The sequence below is a fragment of the Morone saxatilis genome, unplaced genomic scaffold, assembly GCF_004916995.1.
Source record: "Morone saxatilis isolate NCDOM2014 unplaced genomic scaffold, NCSU_SB_2.0 Contig20, whole genome shotgun sequence".
Classification (NCBI taxonomy): Eukaryota; Metazoa; Chordata; class Actinopteri; family Moronidae; genus Morone; species Morone saxatilis.
Genome location: NW_023339763.1, coordinates 9130828 through 9153693, shown reverse-complemented (window position 1 = coordinate 9153693; position 22866 = coordinate 9130828). Strand labels below are relative to the sequence as shown.

The window sequence follows — 22866 nt, the reverse complement described above, 5'->3', positions numbered from 1 at the left end:
ACATTGGAATTTCCCCATTGTGGTACAAATACAGGAATATCTATCTATCTTACTTATTCCGTCATTCTTTGTAATAATGTATAACTCTTTAAAGCTCACTACTATTACTCATTTAATCTCTTTCAGTCACATACTGTGGCATACATTTACTTTTGTATATATTGTATTATATACATACTTAGGTCTTACTATATTTCTATTTTTTATTTTTACTTATCTGTATATACCTATATATACATTTTCTATTTCTTTATATATTGTGTTAGATATATAAAGAGTTCATTCAGGTTACTGTGTCCTATTCTTAGTCAGGTCATTACTACCTCCTCTTTTCAATCTTCCTCCCCTGTTTCTATCAATTCCCACTCTATTTTATATTGCTTATAATTGTCTTTAGTTTAATGCTCTGTTTACTTTTTTAACAGCTTCTTTGGTTAGTTTGTCCACTCTCTCATTACCCATACTGCACGTGTGCAGGAACATCCTTTTTGTTTACCATATGATAGAAAGTGAGATTTCCATGTCTTTTTTTAATTATAAAGCATGTCTAGGAGCTATATAAATACTGTGAAATGCACACAACCCATATATTTAGAAACTCTCCCTTTAAACGAGCCGCCAGGACCTCCGTGACATCTACAGTCCCTGCCACCAACAACCATGCTCCCAGCATCTGGGCGGGCCACATTCCTTTACCTGTGGTTACTCAGACAACGCAGTCAGTCAATCACAAGGCAGGCTTTTTATTATTACTGAGATGAAACACAACACAAAACGCCCTGTTCTTGCTGAAGCTCCAGAGAGCAGCGTGAGAGAGGACATATAAAACTATACTGAGATGGGTTTTTGGTACTTAAACCCACAAATATATCTTCTTTTGGATATAAACATTTCAAATAAAACACCAAAAAAAGTATAAAATATGGGACCTTTAATTAATTGTGAGTGTATTTCCACTATTTCAAATAGAAGCTCTTTTACTGGTCACTGTGATGGGAGCTCTGTTAGGTTTGGTTTGCTCAGCCTTTTCTAAAACCATCCAAAGTATTAACAACACATTCATTTATACACTTAAGTTTGATGTCTGTTTGCGTATTGCAACTCTGTGCCTAGAAACTGCAACTGCAGAATCAATGTTGTCCATTATTGGATCTTTTGATTTTCACCTGTACGTACTGTGCTTTTACTTTCTGTATAACTATACTAACTAATTTATTAAATCCAAACTTTCCTTTCTTGCCTTAATTAGAAGTGACGCTAAATCTACCACCTGTGGCTCTAGTACCCACACAGAGGTTGTAGGTCACATCACAGTGGGGCAGAACTCACTCCGGATCAGTGCAGTAACTCATTGCTAGTAATAATATTACACTTTCCCCACTAACTAGTAGAGTAACTAATTACTAATACATTTCAGCAATAATATTAGTTACGTCTCAAAAAACAATTAGTTATAACATTACTTTTGTTGGCACCTCCCTACTAATCTGAAATCCAACAATCTACCATCTCATTCTTGGATTTATTTTTGTAATTGTGGAGGAAACTAGCTTGGAAGATGTTGACCAGCTGTAAATATTTCCCTTTACCTTGATTTTAACAAACCAAACTGGATTTTAATCTTTTAAACTCTGACTTTTGGGGAGAAGGGGCAATTACCAATTTTGAGGGGAGTTGCAGTAAAAGAAATATAGCTTATAGTGTAACTAATTACTGTTAGCAAGGAGTAATAAGTAAAGAAAAAAATATTACTTTTGAAAAGAGTAATTGGTAATAAATAGCATTTTTTGGCCAACACTGCTCCAGATCTCTTGATGCTTTATCTCCTGTCCAGACAAAACTTGATTGTACTGTTCCTTTCCTTATCCAACAGTTGTAGCACGATCTCTTTCAAACTACACCAATAGCAACACATCCGTTAAGATTTGTTTACAAAAAAAAAAATTGTGCTCGTATTTATAAGAGTTTGCATTGTAAGAGAAGTGGACAAATTGTTTTACAAATTTCACAAAACCACTCACAGGTTAGCCGGTTAAGGACTGGGGTTGAGTAGACCAAAATGTTTTCCTGGCAGTATTAATAATAATAATAATTATAATAATAGGAATAATCCTTCTTGAATACTTGGAATGCATGAGCTCCAAATACGTTTCTGGAGAAGCAACTAACAATCAGTCGAAAATTCAATAATGTTAACTATCATAAAAGACCATGAAAACCCTCAAATAGTCACATTTGAGACATTGGAACCAGTATATTTTTATAATTGCCTGTCCGGTGATTGATTAATCGACCTAAGCGCATGTGAAAATTGCAATGAAATGTCCCCCTGGTCAACTTTACCAACTAGGGTAAAGCAAGGACCCGACACACATAACAAGTACTATTTTATAGCTAGCGTATCTACACTGTCACTAACAGCTGTCACAAGGAGGAGATCCTATTATGACAACTAATGAAAGGCACTTAAGCAAATGTCAACAGTTAACAGGGTTACAGGATTTCGTAGGGTTTTCACGACCAAAAATAAACTGAAGCCTCCATTCATCTTGAGATAGGGAAGATAGCCACTGTGTTCAACAACAATATTATTTGGCAAAAAGCTATTTCTCACATCACGTTTTTTTTTTTTTGTCAAGATTTATTTTTGCTTTTTTTGGTGATGTGGCGACAACAGCAGCACCCAGAAGGTGATTTGTTGGACCAGCAGTCACACTGTTAAGTAGAAAAAAAACCCCAAAAACAATACAAGGCTACCAGAGAACAACTGATGGGCCGTTTCTTTTGAATGAGAAAAAAGCCAAACAATGAAATCCTGCATGACAGTAACTTGTAGCATCTATTTTCAACATACAGTACAAGTAAACTCAACAAAAACTCTTTCGGTCCTTTTTAAACTTAAAACATTATAATCCAGCAGTTACAATTATTTGTAGTGGAAAAAAATGCACTATTTGTCATGTACAACTTGGAACAATCCATGTTCGTTTACATGTGCCACTGCATCTATACCTTATTTAGACATACTGCAATATTATACATTTTCATGAATCCTGGGAGTATTACTAGTTTTCTTCTGCACAGCCACTTTACTTACAATTCTTCAAATCTGACATTCTCAGCCTAAATGTGCTCAGGAGATACTGAACGGAACAATCTTTAACGTAATAGCCATCAAAGCAACAGAGAGAAAGCAGTTTCCATCCCACGCCCACAACTTTAATGTCATAAAGTAGTCCATTCAATATTAATATTATGCAATATTTGTGTATTCATCAGAGAAAATGAGAAATGACATGCCGAGGAGGCTCCGTGAATAGATTAAGGATGCTGCTGTCTGTGTCTTTAAGAGAGGCTACTGTGCCATCAATAACAATCTCAGAAGAACGACAGAATTTGGGGGCGAGTAGCAGGACAAACGGAGGTGAAACTCAGGGGTGGCAGCTGCAACAGTTAGTCAATGTCCATTTCAGGGAGCTTGTTCTCCGCCGTTCCCTTTTCCGTGCCCGCGGATGTGGCTTTATCTGGGTTGCATGGCTGGCTCTCTGTTCCCTCCTGCCCATTGACTGGCCCATTCTCTGTCTTCTCCTCCTTAGGAGGCTCCACCTTGGGCTTGGGTTTGGAAACCACAGGGTTGCAGGTTGAATAAAGCTCCTGATAAAAGAAAGAAAGCAATCGTTATAGAGGAAGGGTAGAACAATTTTAAGAGATCATGTTTTGCTTACTTGATCAGAGTTTTTAAATTAAATTTGGTTGCAGATTTAAATAAAAATCTACAACCAATTTGTACAGAGAAGATTTGTTTTATTATTTCACACTTCTACAAACTTGCAACTGGCCTTAGAGATTGCAGTGGTTTGTGTGGGGCTGGCAGTTGTTTAACTGCTGGCACTTTGGTGTCAAAACATGACAACATAAAGCAATGTTTAAATCATGGACCTCCTGCAAAAGTCATGTGTCACTGTTAGATATTTGCCTGCAGGAAACCAGACTAATTACAGATCTACAGCCCCTGGTGGCAAGCTACCATAACATTTTCACATCCTCCTATTTCCGTGTGTGTGCGCCTTGAATGCACTCTCAGTACCTTAGTCTTGGCCTGAATCTCTCCAACTTTGACTACTGGTTCCAGAGTGAGGTCCTGACTGTTCTGCTGGTTCATCTTGCTGTTCATCCAGGCCATGGCATCGTTCACCTGCTTGTCCACCCGAGTCACCTCCAGCTCATCGAGGTGACTGTACTGCTCCTCCTGTTTGTAGAAGCGCAGGTGAATTATGATACCTGTTTGGTGACTGTTCATCCATAATATCACCTACAACCACATTAGCTGGTCCTAAAATATGTTTTATGACAATCTCAGTGCCTCTGTATGTGCAGTGTGTTTACACTTGACCTACAAGATGATTAATAAATTAAAAGGGGAGTGGCTGCTTTAATATATCACCAACAAAGCAAACACTTTTGTCAGTCAACAACTTGCTCTCTGTGCCAGGTTACCTTTGCCTTGTATGCTTCAATGATCTTCATGTACAGCTGGATCTGTCTGCCAAACTCCTCAAATGCTTTTGGCCTCTCCTCAGCTTCCATATATCTCTCATGAATCGGCTGGCCAATTTTCTAGAAAATAGGGACAATGTCAGGTATAGTCAGCCGATCATCCTGCCAGACAAAAACACTGAAGAAACAAGGCCAATTCATCACTTAATGACAAAAATCAAACATCTTTAACATCTGAAAAATAGTGATATTATAGAGGATAAAGTCATTCTCTTGTTTTACATATTGAACTATGAATATCCGTTTTTTATTAAAGTCACAGAATACAGCAGGTAGACAAGTATTGCATCCAAACATTAACTCCATGTTAAAAACCATTACAAATTAGCGTTTGTCTAATTGTTAAAGAAGTGTGTTCAACATACACGTATCGCTATCATCGGTTACTCTTAATACAAGTCTCAAAACAGTACACGTCCGAGAAATTTCCAACAGGCTTTCCAGTTCACAGGCACAACATCGGCGCTCGTTACACCCCTTCAATTCAGCCAGCTTGTCAACGTAAACTTGTTTATGTTGGTCCTCTCCGTCTTCATACAGCCAGTTCTCCGTATCCTCCAGTTTTAATGAGAACGTATCACGGTCCTGCATGTTGTACACACAGTCAGATTAAATTCACAATTTTTAAAAACATCAAAGAACGAAACATGAAATGCATGCAGTATTTCGGGATTTAAGGTTCAAATTGTTTAATGTTTTAATGTTAACTTTCAATCTATACTCACAGCTTCATTCACAAACTTCTCCAGGACGCCGTGCAGTTTATCCCTCATTTCGTACACGTACTCTTCTACGTTGTTCTTCGCGTCGTTCCTCTCCTTTTCTAGCTTATCCTGCATGATCATCTTACCCTGGAAGAGTCACAAAGAAGGTGTTAGCTGATTAGTTAGCAGCTGTGTAGCAGCACACACTAAAAGTAATGATAAAATTTGGTAGATGCTCACATCCAATGTATCATATTTACAGTGAGAACGTTATTACATCTGATTCTACATTGTCCATTTCCTGATACATAAATAAATAAATTTAATATAGAACACAAGAGCAACAGCAATTAAAACCTGGGTGAAATGTCACAATCATGTTGCTGTATCTAAATGTAAGTGTGGGGAAAGCCTCTCTACTAAAATCTTAAAATAACAAATGAGCATAAAAACCCTCACCAGGAGAAAAACCTTCATGAACAAGTTTGTATTTTTAAATAGTTTTAGAATAGTATGTCTTTATGTCATAAAGCACAACTTATAAATTATATTACAACCATAAATTATAAAGTGGCAAACAGCCATTCCTTTTTGTTCTAAATAAAAAAGCAAATGCAACCAGGAGTAGTAAGTCTGACCAGCACGCTGCTTGCACACATACTGTTGAGTGCATGCTAGACATTCCTGGTGATTTTTAGAGCATTACCTCATTCTCCACAAACATATTTAGAACGTCAGTGGACAGCTGCCAGTGCAAGTTGTTCTCTATGGGCAGCTCTACTGTCTTCGTTTTCACTTTGGGCTTCTTCGCCTGAGGGGGCTGGTCGTTCTTCTTCTCCTGCTTGGCGTCGTCCGTCGTTGTCTGAAAAAAGGACAGATGAGAATCCTTTAAGTCTGCGTAAATACTGCTGCTTTTGTGGGAAAAAAAATAAATATTATACATATTCACATATACTTATAAGTGAAAAAAAAATTAAAAAAATTAAAATTGCTGCCAATCTGAATGACAACATAAAAGCCTTATTTCAGTAACTCACTGGTTAGTGGGATCTCTCAAACTCCACATTTTAGTTTGAGCAAATCATTTCTAATTTTGTTGTGTGTGTTAGTCACTTTAAATTCGCACAGGGTCACTTCAGATTTTATTATGCTTTTTATGTGTGTGAATACATTAAATTCAATGCAGACTCCAAATAGCCTACCTTTTATTGTGCCTTTTAGATTCATGTGGAATAAATAAATAAATGGCTATATTTATACTTTACAACCTGTTTTACCTCCTGAGCCCTACCATTTTATGTTGTTATTGTTCCCTTAAAAAGATACTTGTGGTTTTTTTTTGTGGGTTTATTGTTGTAAATTCCCCTTGAACTCAACAAATCATGCCCCTTGAATAAAAATACATTGGTTACTACACCAAGAATTTATACTGAAATGCAAAATCCCTTATATGTTTAAATACACAGAATTCTTTCTGTTTTGTGTGTGTGCCTGAAAATGAACAATATCCTTCTCCACATGCTAATCGAGTGTAAAACATGATGTTAATATAAAAGTTAGTATACTTTATGGTGTACCTTAGTGCTGGGCGATATAGCTGTTAATTTCCATCTCACACCAGAGCAATATTATCCTGACATACGCTATTTCTCTGAAATGTTTATCATGGTTGAAAAAAAGAAAATAGAACAAGCAATTTTTGGCCTTAATTATCACGTTAAGCCTGTTTGCTAAAACTAAATATGGTGATTAGAATAACTTGCTTTGTGTCAATGTTATCCTCCCAGTGTAATGTTTTCAGCCCTAAGCCGGAGGCCTTGAGGGCACGGCCATATAATTTGTGTTAGATCTGCCAAACAATTGACTTTTGAGAATTGTTTAAATGCATACTATTCTATTTATACTAATTCTAATCCATTCTTAGATTTATATTTTTACTTTCTTTTACATATTAATATTGGCTTTTTTGGAACATACAGGACAGACACACAAAAATGCATAATAAAAAACACATATTTAACAAACAGGCAGTTACAAAAAGTCAAGATCGAGGACAGAAATATACACAAGATAATAAATAAATGTGACTTTCACCATTTGGAGTCAAGAACATTTGGGTTAAAGCTTAGCTCTAATGTAATTCATGAATAGTTCCTAAATTTAGAAGTTATCAGAAAAGGCTTCTCCATCACTCCGCTGTCAAAGCCACCCAAATCCCCCCCTCCCACACACACCTTAGAATCTCCAATGATGGGTTTTATAAATTAGATAAGAAATTATAAATAAAAGATTGTGCAACCCTTTTTAAAGGCTCAAATGAAAACAGAGATTCCATGGGTGATTCATCCGCCAAATTGGGAAAGGAAGGCGTTAGCTTTAATACAACTACTGGAAGAATTGGAAAAAGAGGGATTGTGGTGAATTAAATGTATTTCTCAGTTGTTTTAAAAGGTAAGAAATATTTTATATATAAAAAAAAAAGGCCTTTATGCTGCCTTTGCCATTTTCAAAAAAGGTCATCTATGATGGACGGGGAGAAGGGAGCCATTTTGCCATCCATAGTTATTCCTAATTTAAGACCACATTTTCAGAGATGTGTTATGATGGGGTTGTTCCTAACACAATGTAAAGACAGAGGCATTTCAGAAAACAAAAGGGGCAGTCAGGGATGTCAGATACCACACAAATGGTGTTCCATGTGTTCCCAAATTAGATTTTCACCATGCTTGCCAGATTGAGCCCAAAAAGAGAGCATGAGAGTTGCACACCCAATAGTAAAACTGGAACTGATGTAGTCTCATTCCCCCACATGGACATGGCTTTTCATATTTGACAGCCTTTTTGGGTTGCCACTCATCCAGTGCTTGTAGATAGCAGTGCAATTCTGCCATATATAGTATGATTATGGTAAATGCCTTATCGCCCAGCACAAGGTTACCTCCATCTCTTCGGCCTCTGATTTCTTGTCTCCGTTGTCTCCAGTCTGGAGTTTCTGATCCTCCTGGCCCACCTGCATTTTGTTCTGAGACAAAGTTACAAAAGAAAAGACATAGTACATAGGATATTAACTTATGAGATTTTGTGGCTGATTTTATACAAACTCTGGGTCCAGACAATATCAACATGAGCAAAACACCTGGAGACACAAACCAAACACGAATTTGGTTGAAACACTGATATTGCCTGAATTGTTTCAGAGGTTTTGTGTTTGATAGGATTGATTGCCTAGGTGTTGATGATTGTCTGCGACATCTCCACAATTATGACACATTACTTTGGGGAAAAGGCCAAAATGAATGCATATGCAGTCCAACTGTTGGCTCTGAAGTCCAGATTGTGACTAACAACCCAATAAAAAGACCAAACTAATTACAAAGAGGTATTAGAGAGAAATAAAGGCAACACGCTGAAGCTGTATTAAGCTTGTTAAGGCATGACATCTAAATTCCAGAGTGTTGACATGAACTACTAAAATCCAAGGTGTGGTCAAACCGTGATTTTTCAAGTGAAACAAAGCAAACATACAACAAACCAGGAGTATCTCACTCACTCTCACTCTCACACACCCCATGCCATTACTCTCTTTCTTCCCTGTGCAAATACAGTACACACGGTACACACCTCCTCCTCCTCCTTTGCTGTCTGTTCTGTCTCCATTGGCTCCTCTTCCTCAGCCGTTTTCAGGACCTCTACTAGCGATGCGTTCGATACACTGAACACGCCGTGGACGTTGACCCGAACTTTCACCTTGACCTTTGCACTCTCTCCGGACGCCTGAGGAACCACATTCTTGATCAGGAACTGGCCTGTGGGGTCCGGAAGAAAGAGTCAAAGGTTAGAGTAATGATCTTCTTAAATCCATAAGGAAGGGTGTGCAAATCCAACACATTAAAATTAAAGTAGTCAATAAGTTAAGGAGGCTAATTGAATCACAACATGATATCAAACATCTTGTGACTAAAATTTAGTATAACCTTTTTAAAAAAAAAAAATCAAAACAAATGTGTTATTCCATACTGCCCATACTTATTATTGTCCACTTATCTCTTACAAGTAATTAAATGTGAGTTTGCAGTACCTAAAGAGCAGTTGGGGTAGGGCAGCTCCTTGGGGTTGTTGTAGTAAGCTTCAAGGGTGAAGGGCTCTTTCCGGAAGAAGGTCAAAACTTTGGAGAAGGGAGCTGCGTGGTTCTTTGGGAAAACCTCACAATCACTGTAAAAACACAACAGAAGGGTTTCATAGTGATGTGGAAATTGTCATCAGTTGCACAGATTTTACACATCTTAAAACTAGTCGGGATTCAGATATAATTTAGTAAAATGTGAATGCAACTAGCGGACAAAAGAGTGGTCTTTAAAAGTCTGCAGACTTCTAACCTCGTCTTAACTGCAGGCTTTGGGAAGGTTTAATATTGAGCTGTTGTTGTTCTGTCTGAGTGGTTTGTGTGAGAGCTATAGTATAACAGACATAATATATAATAACACAGATAGTGCAACATTAAACTAATGTGGTAATGGAAACTAGACATTTTAATACTGCAAGGCCTTACATAACTCCTGACAGCTAAAACCCCATGATATCAATGAAGTCCATTGATTTCCATAATGACATCAAAGTAGGGTATTAACTTTGCAGAACCTTGTAAAGCATGATGTTCTAATTAACTGGTGTTATGAATTATCCCAGTGAGTCAAGCCTTAAACTCTTTATTTAAAGTTCTCAGGAGACAAAGAGAGATTGTACCTCACTCCCTCCTCTGCAGCGGAATTCCATTTTAGGGAGATGGAGTAGGGGACAACATCTGTAATGGAAAACTCTCTGACTTTGAATGCTGGTGACAAGATGGCACACTAGGAGAAGGGGACAAAAATACAAAACACAAGTTACCAAGTTTTGTCTTGAAGTTGCTTTCTTATTCTGACCAACGGTACACAACATAAAACCTAGCAACAAAAACCTAATTCAAATCTTTTAACACAAATTCCTGCATTAAAAACAAGTTGTGACACTTAAACATTGCGTATGTGTGCATGTGTGTCATATTCCTCCTGCTGTGTTAGACAGGTGAGCTGTACCTGCAGAGCACAGCCTCTGGCCACAGCCTCATCTGCATTCAGGGTGGTGCTCAGCTCTTTGCCGAAGAATTTGCTGATTCGCTCTTTGATGGAGGGGATTCTGGAGGCACCACCCACAATCTCCACTGCATAGATATCTTCCTTTTTCAGCTCTGGATACGGGAAGCAGGAGACAAGGATGACACAACACAGGCTTGTTAAAGTTTATAGAGTCACAGCTTCACTTTCCAATACTCTAATAAAAAAAACAAAAAAAAAAATATAGTTGATACTAAAAAAGCAGTGTGAACAGCACTGCAGTCTTAAGCTAAAGCCACGTGTGCAGTTGCTTTACAATTATAACAAGGATGCTTTTTCTTCAAAATTCTATCTGAACACATAACACTACAACTTTGGTATACCCAAATATATTTTCTGTTAATTATTTGCCATGTGATTTCTCAGTATGGACAAGTAGGAGCACGCAGAGAGAAAGAAAGGAATGATTAAAGGGAGACAGGAAGGCAGGCCGGCTGCCAGTGTCCGGAGGGAACGGTTGTCTCAGCGAAGGCACATGACTGAACCTTGACTATGTGAGCGTGCACGTGCTGGTGGGGATAGTCCGGCTGCTATTAATGTCAGATGTACTCACTGGTTTGTTCCATGACGCTGCGCAGGGGACCCTCTACTTTGGCCAGCAGCCCCGCGCACATCTCCTCAAACTGACCTCTGGGGACACGTGGTCATAGATTATTATTAGACATACACACTCAGAACGGTGTAAGACATGCAGATGGATGCTGGGTACCTCTGAAAGTCATTTCTAATTATATCAACACAATTTTAATTTGTGCTTAGCTAGAACAGTCCTCTTTAACATTCTGACACGAGTCCTTAGCACAAGAAAACTGTAAAGGCTCCACATAAACAATAAATAGAGCAGAAAGGTAGCTCTATTTTCACTGGGTCATCGAAAGCAACAATAGCACAAACAACTCATGGATTAAGCCCACATTAATGATTTTTAACTTATTAAATCTTGCATCTCACCTGTTAAGTTTACCAGAAACGTCAATGTCATTCATGAAGCACTCAATGTTGAGAGGCAGGTCGGAGGAGTTGGCACTCATCAGCTTCTTGAGCTTCTCACACTCCTGGTAGAGTCGGACCAGGGCCCGGGGCTTGGACTTGACGTCCAGCTTGTACTTTTTCCCAAACTCCTCACAGAAGTGATTGACCAGGATGTCATCAAAGCCCTTCCCGCCAAGCTCCGAATCGAACGCTGTAGCCAGGATCTGACGGCGGAGGAAGATAAGGGGGTAAATATTTGAAGGGACCCCAAACTCTCAGACTACTGGATAACTGTCATATCACCGCATATCTGTTTGTCTAGGACGGGTATATGTGAGGATAACAAATGAAAAAAGTAGAAACTCTGTTAGCTACAATATGTATCAAGGTATAGAATTTAGTCAGGGGAAAATCTTTCCATTAAATTCTCACACTGCTTAAGTGGTACCCCATATATACATGGGAAACTGCTTGTTGCGTGTTCTTTTCTGCTGACTGAATGTTTTGAACACGATGTCGAACACGGGTTTCATCCTTGACTGCACTGCTTACCATTCTGCCCATGAGAATAAAAAAATATCAACTTTTTGGTAAAACTAACAAGCACATACTGCTGTGTCATCATATACTGCACTAAAACTTCCCCCCACCTTCAGTATTGCTTTTCAAAACAGGCACAAATTATTCATCGCTTACCTTGAGCTTCCCCTTGTTGAAGGCACAAACTGACACCTGGTAACCCGAGTGGCCCAGGTCCACAAACACCACTATTCTGGGCTTCTCTTCTGGAGCTGGCAGGTCCTGCTTGTAGATACCATATGCCAGAGTCACTGCAACCAACAGGTATAATCTGGTGTTACCTTATGCCCATCACTGCATCAGTGTACTAGTCAGTATACCACATTTCTCCATACAAGTTGAGAACTGAACACTTTCTCATAGCTTTCTAGACCGAGGCGACTGCTCCAGGAGATAAAAAAACAACATATCTCACACAAATTAGCATCTAGATGTCATCGGACGTCAGTGTTGTAACTGTCTAAATGCTCTTTTATGAATAACTAGTTACAATGATCCAGAAGCTGCCTTCTAGTTTACTGTGTTTCGATGTACCTGCAGTGGTCTCATTCATTAGTCGTAAACAGTTCAGGCCTGCGATCTGAGCTGCATCCATAACAGACCTTCTCTCTCCATCAGTGAAATAGCTCGGGACCTGGGAAAGGAACAACAATGCAGTGTTAACAAAGAGAAGTGTAGTCAGTCTCAGATTGAGGAATTTAACTGGATCCACCAATATATATTAAAAAAAAAAGATACGCATGGTACTGCCAGGTAATACTGATGTAATGACGCCAAAGATGTCCAAAATCAATCGCCTGCATCACAAGATGTCTGGATAACGTTACCATGTTAGTTACTCCGGGAGCCAAAACAAAACATCTCCAGGTGGAAAAGCTCACGGGCTAAATTTAGCTACTGGCCACAGTAATAATAACAAGTTATCCATCTCTATGGCTGATGCAAAGTGCAGATTTTGGACAAGTGAAAGTAACAGCCTCTCTGTGTGAGATCTGTAATATTACATAACAGATGCTGCTGGTGAATTCATATACTGAGCACAGCACGAAACACACACACATCCCACTCGTCACCAACAAGGTGCAAGGGAGGAAATAAAGCTTTCAGACAAGACATCTGGTGAAGTGCTTAGAGCACAAAATGTCACATGAACAGGTGGTAATACATTTATACACCTTGGGAGGCAGCTTTCAATAGACATTTTTATAACTCAAACTACTTGAAAATGCAAGAGGATGACTTTAATAGCTGCCAGTCAAAATAGCAGGATGTAAATGCAATGTATTATTCCATTTAAGTACAGGGAGTAAACTGAGTCACACGTCTCTTGAAGCCTTGTCAGTGCAGTGCCACATCTTTAAATAAGCTGCGTGCGTGGATCCAACAAGTAAATTAACACCTCCTTAAACCTTTAAAGACAATTTTATAAGATATATGTCTACAAAATTAAGCCTGATCAGCAGAAAACAAATGCACTGCACTGACAAATCTATTTGGGAGGTTTTATAGATTTTCAGACACCCTGCTGAAGCCGTGAAAATCTGTGCAGAGATGCTTACCGAGATGACACAGTCTGCAACTGGTTTCTTCAGTGCACTTTCAGCAGTCTCCTTCAGTTTGGTCAGCAGCATGCCAGTGACCTGCTCAATGCTGAACACTTTCTCCTCCTCCATATACATCACCTAGAGTTGACGAGAATTGGGAAGATGTTCACTTCTCAGGCAAGTCGTTTAAACAGCCATGAATAAGAAATGTTTTTCATTAATAATGAACAAAAGCCACCACAGTTTCATTGAAGGCTTTTTAACAGACTGGAAGCTTATAAAAAACAGGCCCACGCAAAAGCCAAGGAACCTAATAATAATGTACAAGCAAATTATGTTACAAAATATGTAAATATGCAATCTGAAAACTCTCAGAAATGAGTGACTTTGCAAGCTAAAACAGGTTGATGCAGTCTTCTTAAATGTGTTCTTCTTGAATTTATTCTGCTCTCATTTGTCCTGAGGACTCACATTAATTATCTCCACAGGGACACAAAATCATGCCAGGTTATGTGTTTGTGCAAGACAGGCACTGTCATTTGTGTACTTGCAAAAATTCTGGGCAATTTTTAACTCTTACATTCACTAGTTTTCATAGTTAGGCATTCAGCTGATTGTTTTAAAGACCCTGAGAAACAATAATTTCCTACCACAGATTAATGTTATGTACATATAGCAGCTTAAGAGTTGAAAGATAACCTAGAAGAGCCGATAGAGAAAGAGAAAAAAGCATTACATGAGGCACTTCTTGGAGCACAGTACGTAAGAGAGAGGGGGAGCAATATAGTCAGGAATGAACTGTTGTGTTTACTGTGCTTTCTCTCTGTTAAATTTCTTATGGCTCTCCCTTTTTATTCTTCAGTGCCCTAGTTCAGCGTACAATACTGCTGACAAAAGCAGCTCAGTTGTTGAGTGTGCTAACTCAAGCCTTACTGGGACATTTTGTTAAAAAATGAGTGCGTAGGATGTAGTGGCATCTAGCGGTGAAGTCGCAGATTGCAACCATTTGAATGCGGCTCAGCTTTCCAACCAGGTAGGAGAAACTACAGTGGCTGCGAAAAAATGCAAAAGGAGCCTATCTACTGTAGAAACAGGGTGGTTCTACATGGTGGCCTCCTTGGAAGACGACCTGCTGCCTTTCTAAGGTCACAAGAACGACATTATTCTTATTTTCAGGTGATTATACAGTAATAAAAACATACGAATGTACACCGGCGTAATCTCTAATACAGCAGAGGCACCATAATATCCTTGATCTTACTTTTATACCAGTGGATCCGGAGGGCATCTGTGCCAGATCATACACCAAGTTGGACTTGACTGACTGGATGAAGGGGTCCGCGAAAGCCCGGCCATGAAATCGCTTGAAGCCCTGTACTGTGTTCTGACAGTTGGTCACCACCTGGACGGGAGGAAAGAGGCAGAAGAGGAGAAAACAAGAAGAAAATGAAGTTACAATAATGAGTTTAATGATAATTAATGAGATTAACTGTGAGGCATTTTCCATGTTTTGCATCTAATTACAAGGATGTTAACAGGGGGACTGAATTCATTTTACCTGGCTCTTCGCAGCTGCTCCTATAGATCGATTTCGCGGTCCAAATGATACAAATGATCTGGAAGGAAAGAAAAGAAAGTATTAAGGTACAATCTGATACGTTATTATGAGCACGCAGTCTCAGAAACACAGATTTACCTGTCAGTGAAGGTATTACATGGTCTCATGCCTGCTTTAATTTGTTTGCATGTGGAATACGATCGGGGTTCGAACTTTCTGTAGATATTTGCTTACGAGCAGTAGCTAATGTAAAAGGTAAATCTTCCAAATGAGTAATAACAACGCTAGTACAAAGAGATCATAGCTCTTTTTACAGGGATTGTGGCAGCATGCCGGCTTGTTAAGACCCATCTCTCACTATTCACACAGTACTGTAAACACAGCCTGAAGTGGTGCGGTCGGTCCACTCGTATCCCAGAGGGTTGTGGTCTAAACACGCCCGTCATCGTCATCCCTATCAGACACAGATGTCGTAGCTACTGTCGCTGTCAACACGTTAAGTCCAGTTGGTGATGCCGAAGAGGGGTCAACGCAACGAGTCTCTGAGGGAACGGACTCAACAGGCATGTTGACCCACGAACAGAGCAGTGAGTTGTTAGAAAGTATTTTTTTTTATTTGACCAACAAACCTTAAGTACTCAGATAAGAACGAGAGAGAAGCTGAGAGGTTTTGATTCTGTAATCGGCAAGTGTTTGTTATTTTTAGGTTAACATAAGTAGATTATTTTAATTCTTTTGTTTCATTTTAAAAAGTTAGAATCTCGTATATCTTTCTGTTCTTTCACTAATCCAATAAATCAACAAATTATACTACAACTAACAGGGTGGTTCTTCCTCGGGTAATGTTTCTGTTCATTTCACATGTAAACAAGAGGAAGAAGTTAAAGAGTTAAATAAATTCTTTGATTGATTAACAGATTCATAATGTTCATTTATACAACCACGGGATTTAAAACCTTAAATACTGTGACGCTTTATGGCTTAAATGTTGGTTATTTTCTATTATTTGATATCAAGTCATCCGGTTAGATTTGAGATGCAGTAAAATAAAAGACATTCAAAAATAATTTAACAACAAACAACTCAGACGACAAACATGATACAATTTCAATTCAGATTTAACTATATTTAATGTATTAGATAAGTACTGGAAAATTTATTTTTTGGTGTGCAAAGTGCCTCAAATAGTATTCAGACTTTTTCTTTTCTCCCTAATCACCCTCGTGATACACTAATTTACTGTAACCCAGTTTAAACAATATTACTCTAGAACAAGGAATTGAATACTTTAATATAAAAGTCTGAATGAATTTAATAGATTTTCTTATTCCTCAAAAACCTGCAAGGCGACAAACAAACATCACAAACAAAACAAAAATCCAGGACAAAAGTATCCAATGAGACATTTCTTAAAAAGGAATATTTTATAAACACATAATATAAATGTATTAACCAATCCTCTTCATTAAGCCATTAACAAAACCTCCTTAACATCACATAATGAATTAAGTAAATTCTCCATTAAACATGATTAGAGGTTGTACAACCACTGATATTGGACAACATAAAAACAGACATTAATGACAACATGTTTTTGGAAATACATATTCTGTATTAGTCGGTTAATATAAACTTTAAGAGTATATATAAATCTTAAGGGGAAATCCTTAAACCCCTTAAGGCACTAAAGGTTTGCTAGAATATTCCAGCAAGCGATTGGCTGCTGTCGTCATCGTAGGAAACATAACGTAAGGCGCGCAGTTCGCTGCACGGGGCACACCGGTTGGGCGGAGCGTTCGCCTTCAAGACATGAACAGCAGTCAGAACGGGCGGGGGGTTAACTTAACACCGCCCGCTGGTGTTCGCCGGGTGAGTAAAGCCCGTTTTTTTTTTAAACCGTACAGTACCGTTAATAGAAAAAAAAAAAAACCTGTCATCTTAGCTAAACTAGCTCCATCCACGGTTGGTGAATGAGCAGCGCCAGATGAGGGTGAAATCTAGATAGCTCCAAGTTCGCCATGGAAACGTTAAGATACACAGATTTACTCACAGCGAAAGCCGGACTGATGAACGTAACGGCGTGTGGATACAAGTTTTAGCTCACGGTAGCTAGGCAGCGAGGCTACATTCACGTGCAGTGCCCTAACCACCACAACAACCACGAAGAAAACCAAGTCCCCGTCGTTATCCCCTCACAAATCCAATGAATTACACATGTATTTCAGGTACTCACGGTGTGCACCGGTCGCTGTATTCATTAGCGACTGTCTCGATTCCTCCGGCTCGGGCTACAGCTACATAGCAGCTCTGAAAGCCCAAGTCAAATCCCACCACTGACATCTTCAGCGATACGACTGTCTCCTTTCTTTAAACGTTGTCTGGCTCACAGCTGGACTTAAAGACAGGTGGACACAAACGTGCAGCTACGGCTTTTTTTTAACAAAAAAAAAACAAAAAAAAAAAGATGTAAAAGCTGTGGTGAGGCGGTAGTGTTGCGCTGTGTTAAGTAGGGCTACTTCTAGTCATAATCCACACCGCTCTTACCGGTGTCTCTGATCTGTGCTGGCAGGCTGCAGCAGCAAGGTGGTCTGACTGACTTCTCGCCGGGAGGCATCGCGAGATTTAAGTAGTTCTAGATATCTCTGGACCTTTCTATAACCATGTGCATCGCTGTTCTCCAATAACCGAGGTTTCTCTGTGGGGGGAACTGCCTGAAATGTCTGGCAATCGAGAGATGATTTGTGGGTTGAAGATTTGCTTTTAATCCGACTTTCTTAAAGGAACCAACGACTGATTTGTTTGGGTGAACTCTTGGTGGAAAAACAAAAATAGGCTGTGCTGTATGAGGATGTTATGTAGTGTGAAGTCATATTTTACAAGCCGACCACTCAGATTAAACGCTTAAATAAACAAACCACAGCTATACATCAGATTTTTCAATATATTTATTACTAGGGGTTTGTTTAAGAGTCATAATGATGCTTTATTGTGTGTAGCAGTTGAATTGTTTTCATTATTTTATATAACAATATACACGAAATACAACTGCACATGGACAAAGAGTTAGCTGTAAAAATCTAATAAAATACATTAATTATAAATATCCTATGACACAAAAATGGCACTTTTTAAAAAAAAAAAAGCAGTTAAACAGGGAATGCAACTAAAACATTTAAGATCACATATTGTAAAGTTTGTTAAAGGATCATAGTAACAAGATCTAAAGAAATATTCATGGGTGGCATGGAGACTTGAAGTGGTGGCAAAAAATATATGCTGATTTGATCCCAAACAAAGACATATATCAATATTTGCACAATAGTAAAGCATTGAATATAAATATCTAAAGATGGCATTAGAAATCAATGAATTAATTTAACTTAATCAGTCTAAAATGTGGCCATAACATATCATTAAATTATTTAATTTAAAAAAAAAAAATCTAAATTAAGGTGTTAAAATGGCAGCATTTGATATCGAACTGGGGTGTGTTTTACCTTTTTGAATTAACCAAAATGTGAAGTCCTTACTTCTTATGCGTTTTTTAGAACAGAATAATTAACCATGCTTTGTTGGTGGAATGAAAATACTGTTTAAAAGCCCATTAAATAGAAATGAGAGACATGTACGTAGCTCTGACAAAAAGTAAATATGGGTGGGTGTGATGACAGTTGAATGGTGGGAGGGTGCACTGTGATGGTGACACAGATAGCCAAATGCTCAAGCTCAGCAACTGTTTGCACAGTATCAGATAGCTATGGGAATAAAGTCCAAAACAAAAAGACAATAATTATTTAAACTATGTAAATTACAGGGATTATTTGAAAACACCATCTTTATTTTTTTTCTTATAAACTATATCAATTTTATGTAATGTAATGTAAATATATAATAGAAAGAATATGGGGATTTACAACTGTTATAGCTGCTTCATTGACTTGTCGGTTTTGCATTATTTGTAAGGACAACAGCTTAATCAAATCTAACTAGGACAAAGAATACAAAGTGTGTCGACTTCCTTGACATATCCAGTTAACGCTGAGGATTGTGGGTTAATAAATAGGCTGCCCTAATCTCTAAAGGTTCTCCCAAACTGAATGTGGTCAATATGTGGATGAAATGGGTAAATCTCATTAGACTGGTGTGTGGTTGATGTACTGTCAGTGAAATGTAAACTCCTGTACACTGGCATGCAACCCAGTGCAGTTCTGTTATTAATACTACCATTGTGACAGCATTGTAGTTGTAGTATTGTGCATCATATACAAAGGTATATACTCTTTACACTTATACTCTATTTTTACTCTAAATGTTAAAGAGTTTGTCAAAATAAACACATTAATACATTTGGATATAATGTATTTCAGTATATATATACATACATATATGTTGACGTGGAAAAGTTATATAGAATTGAATCAACACACAAGCTTGCATTTGTTTTGGTACATATGGATTGATGGGTCTCCTGTCGTCATACAATAAAACTATTAAAATTAAATACAGAATTACGGAAGCGTATTGCATTCACTTGAAAAAAAACAACTTAATTTATATCATAAAAAAATATTTTTTATTTTGTTTTTTTGTTTTTTATATTTTTTTCTGTTTTTCTGAGTAATTTTTTTTCTGAATTATCGAGATACTTCGAACTCCCGCGAGAACCTCCAACCTGCAAGTGACTCCCATGGACCTATGGTGACTCCTGCCCGCACATACATGCCCCATCTTCAACTATCTGAATGGGCTTTCCTTCTGAACAACCGCAAAGTCCTCAGGTGCCTGCGTAGAGTCGACAAACTAATGATAATACCATCTATATGACAAGGATATTCCCAAGTGTCTTAACCCAGATCATACTAGTAAAACTTGATGTAAGCTAAACAAGCCGGTCATGCTTGTTTCCGTTAAATCGAGCTCTCAATAAAGAGATGAATGCTCTAATTTTGTTTCAAATGCTCTTTTAAACTCAGAAAAACCATGAAGAGAAGAAAATAATATCAAAAATCAGAAAAAAATATCCGACAAAAGCAACCATAAAAATAATGACTACTGCTGAATAAACAGAATGAGAGCATTACTACGAAAACAAACCCAAAATAAATTTACTCAGAAAAGAGCATTAAAAAAAATTATCAGAAAAACAAACCAAAATACAATATCAAAAACTGAAAAATAAATTACTCAGAAAAACAGACAAAAATAAATTACTCAGAAAAACAGAAATAATTACTCAGAAAAACAAACCAAAAAATAAATTTTCAAGTGAATGCAATATGCTTCCGTACGTGCAGACTGCAAAGGCAAAACTGCCCTCCATGTTTTCAACATAGCATGTACACCTGCTCAGCAGAACCGGTTTGTCAAAATGTACATTCGGACATCTCTAAAGCCATGCGTAATTTTACACACACTGCTCCTTCATTATTATTTAAAGTCTTCTGACGTTAGTTTATGCTAGGTGTACCTAATAAACTCAGTGTATTCATACTAATTCACTGTGCTAAAGAAATAGATAAAAATCAGTGAATGGATTATTTTTCTGGTATAAAGTCAGTCTCAGTCATAGCTTGCTTGAGCTTCAAGTGAACCAGTACAACAGTGGTTCCCAGCCTTTCTTGTGCCAAGGGTTCGCGTTATAATCTGAGCTTTGTGGGGTCTCTAAAATAAGCAACATTAGGAGCAGAGATAAATATATAATAACCTGAATAACCTAACGGGTGCACTTTCTGTGAGGAGAGTTGCCAGTTCAAGTCCAGCAGGGATCACAGTATGGAGTGGTGCCAGTAGTTATAGTTGCATTAATTCCACTAGTGAGAGGAAACAGAAAAGAGAAATATAATACTCATTGAAAAATGCATTATTTGTCATTAAAATAATGCTTGTGGTAATTTGTTATAGACCCCCACAGATGTATGATGTTACTGCTTTCATGGGAGCTCACACCCCTTCTTCTTCTTTTTTGTTATATATTTTTGGGGCTTTTATTGCCTTTTTAATGGATAGTGAAAGCTGTAGATTGACAGAAAAGGGGGAGAGAGAGGGTGTGATACACAGAAAAGGGCCACAGTTTAGAGTCAAGCCCATGGCTGCTGCAGTGCCAGCTCTGCCAGGTGAGCTATCCAGGCACTCCGCTCATACACCTTCTAATAGGAGCACATTTTTTTTGCACGTTTCATGGTCACCCTAATTTTTCCCTTGCGGCCGGATAGGGAGGGTGAAACGAGTAAGTTGCAATCGGCTTTTAAATAAAAAATAATAATAATAATAATAATAATAAATAAAAAATTAAATCCTACACACTGGACCTTTAACTTTTAATAGCAAAAAAATACATACACATACATAATAGTGAACAATACAGTATTTTCATACAGTTGAACTGTCAGTGTTTAATTTGCATTTGTACTACAACCACATGGAGTGACAAAACTGGATATTCCAACCATTTATCCATAAGGTGTTAATAGCAATAACACCTACAGTAAATTAATTGTTATAGCTGACTCAATATGTCTGTGGATGGGTTTTTGTCAATCAAATCATTAATTCCATTTTTTCAAATTAGTTGAGCTACTCTACAATCTGTACACATACACCTGGCAACAGCAGAAGTGTCCCCTGGGGTACAAATACCCCTCCTTGGGAATCACTGCAGTACTGTTGGGCGGCTGTGGTGCAGACGCAGAGTGGGTCAGTAATCGGAAGGTTGTTGGTTCGATCCCTGGCTCCTCCTGCCACGTGTCGAACCCCAAATTGCTCCCGATGCTGTGCATTGGTGTGTGAATGTGTTAGTTTCTGTTGTTGTAGTTTCTAAGTGAATGTGTGTGAAAGGGCGAATGTGGCGTGTAGTGTAAAAGCGATTTGAGTGGTCGGAAGACTAGAAAGGCGCTATACAGGACCATTTACCATTTACAAAAATCTCATCAACAGAAACTGACGTACAAAGACTGTGTGAAAACAGTGGTCAACAGTTAGTCAACACTCACCAAATTAGATACAAATTGAAACCAACCCTGTCTTGAAAAAGAAAATTGTGCCCAACCAGCAACCAGGAGTGTAAGTTACTCTACAGCTTGCACAAGCTGCAGGACAAATCTGGCATTTTAAAAACATAACTACACACTACACCTATAAGGTATTGAGCAATCAACCACAGTAGATCATAATAATACTCCAGCACAATTACCAGTAAGAGTAATTAGGCCTTTTCCCTAGACAGCCCCAATCCACCTGACCCTATCTTGTTGAACTCATTACCTCATAATTGGATTGGGAAAACAGTCCTATCTCAGCGTGCATCATCAATGACAGTACGAATAGAAAAAAGAAATATACTTTCTACCTTTTTAATGTGCAGTGCAGGGGACTTGTCCAGTTTCCTTTTAAGTAGCTTGTTAACGAGAAAATGGCCCTAGATTACAATAGAAATATGGAACGTGATTAAGTGTGGAATGTTTTTTTCAAGAGCAGCATACAATATTTTTAGTTGCAAGGTTGACATACTGGAGGAAGGTTTCATTGTTGTAATTCAGTCACTAGTATCCTGTCTTGTGAAACTGCACCCTTAATGAGGAGGCCAAGATTCTTTAATTACACTGGTTGTTGCTGATGCCTGATGGATCAGTAACACGATCCCCAGAGGCACGCTGGACCTTTTGAATGGTCAACCATAGGTGTAACAAATAAAATTAATAAATGTTGTTTGTGTTTTCTGTATATCATGTAAAACACACTAACTTTGAGGACAAATTGTTCACTTGCTGCCTGATATATCCCACCCACTGACAGGTGCCATG

At 38.2% G+C, this 22866-nt stretch overlaps 2 protein-coding genes across 3 annotated transcripts in view; one reads left to right on the top strand and one right to left on the bottom strand.

The window, feature by feature from the left end:
• Positions 1-2620: 2620 nt before the first annotated feature.
• hspa4a (heat shock protein 4a) lies at positions 2621-17662 on the bottom strand. Of its 2 annotated transcripts, XM_035666509.1 has the most exons (19): positions 17301-17661; positions 15068-15125; positions 14771-14911; positions 13525-13647; positions 12500-12599; positions 12083-12216; positions 11366-11610; positions 10968-11044; positions 10337-10488; positions 10005-10111; positions 9340-9473; positions 8883-9067; positions 8200-8283; positions 5968-6123; positions 5283-5408; positions 5035-5142; positions 4498-4617; positions 4088-4249; positions 2621-3654 (listed from the first exon to the last, which is right to left on the bottom strand). In XM_035666509.1, exons 1-19 carry the CDS (start codon positions 17405-17407, stop codon positions 3454-3456), a joined length of 2520 nt encoding a protein of 839 aa, XP_035522402.1. In that variant the 5' UTR covers positions 17408-17661; the 3' UTR covers positions 2621-3453. The 2 variants fall into 2 exon arrangements, with proteins under 2 accessions (XP_035522402.1, XP_035522403.1); XM_035666510.1 differs by lacking the exon at positions 8200-8283 and having other exon boundaries at positions 17301-17662.
• The window catches only part of zcchc10 (zinc finger, CCHC domain containing 10), a 21316-nt gene continuing 15309 nt past the window's right edge, over positions 16860-22866 (top strand). The window contains exon 1 of the mRNA XM_035666512.1: positions 16860-16936. The gene's annotated coding sequence lies outside the window, so the exon portion shown is untranslated. The remainder of the gene's footprint in view (positions 16937-22866) is intronic.

Coding starts and splice junctions, on each gene's coding strand:
- hspa4a (XM_035666509.1), bottom strand. CDS start 17,407: ATGTCAGTGGTGGGATTTGACTTGGGCTTTCAGAGCTGCTATGTAGCT. Junction 11,611..12,082: donor TCAACAAGGGGAAGCTCAAG/GTAAGCGATGAA, acceptor CTCCGCCGTCAG/ATCCTGGCTACAGCGTTCGA. Junction 9,068..9,339: donor CTACCCCAACTGCTCTTTAG/GTACTGCAAACT, acceptor CGGACCCCACAG/GCCAGTTCCTGATCAAGAAT.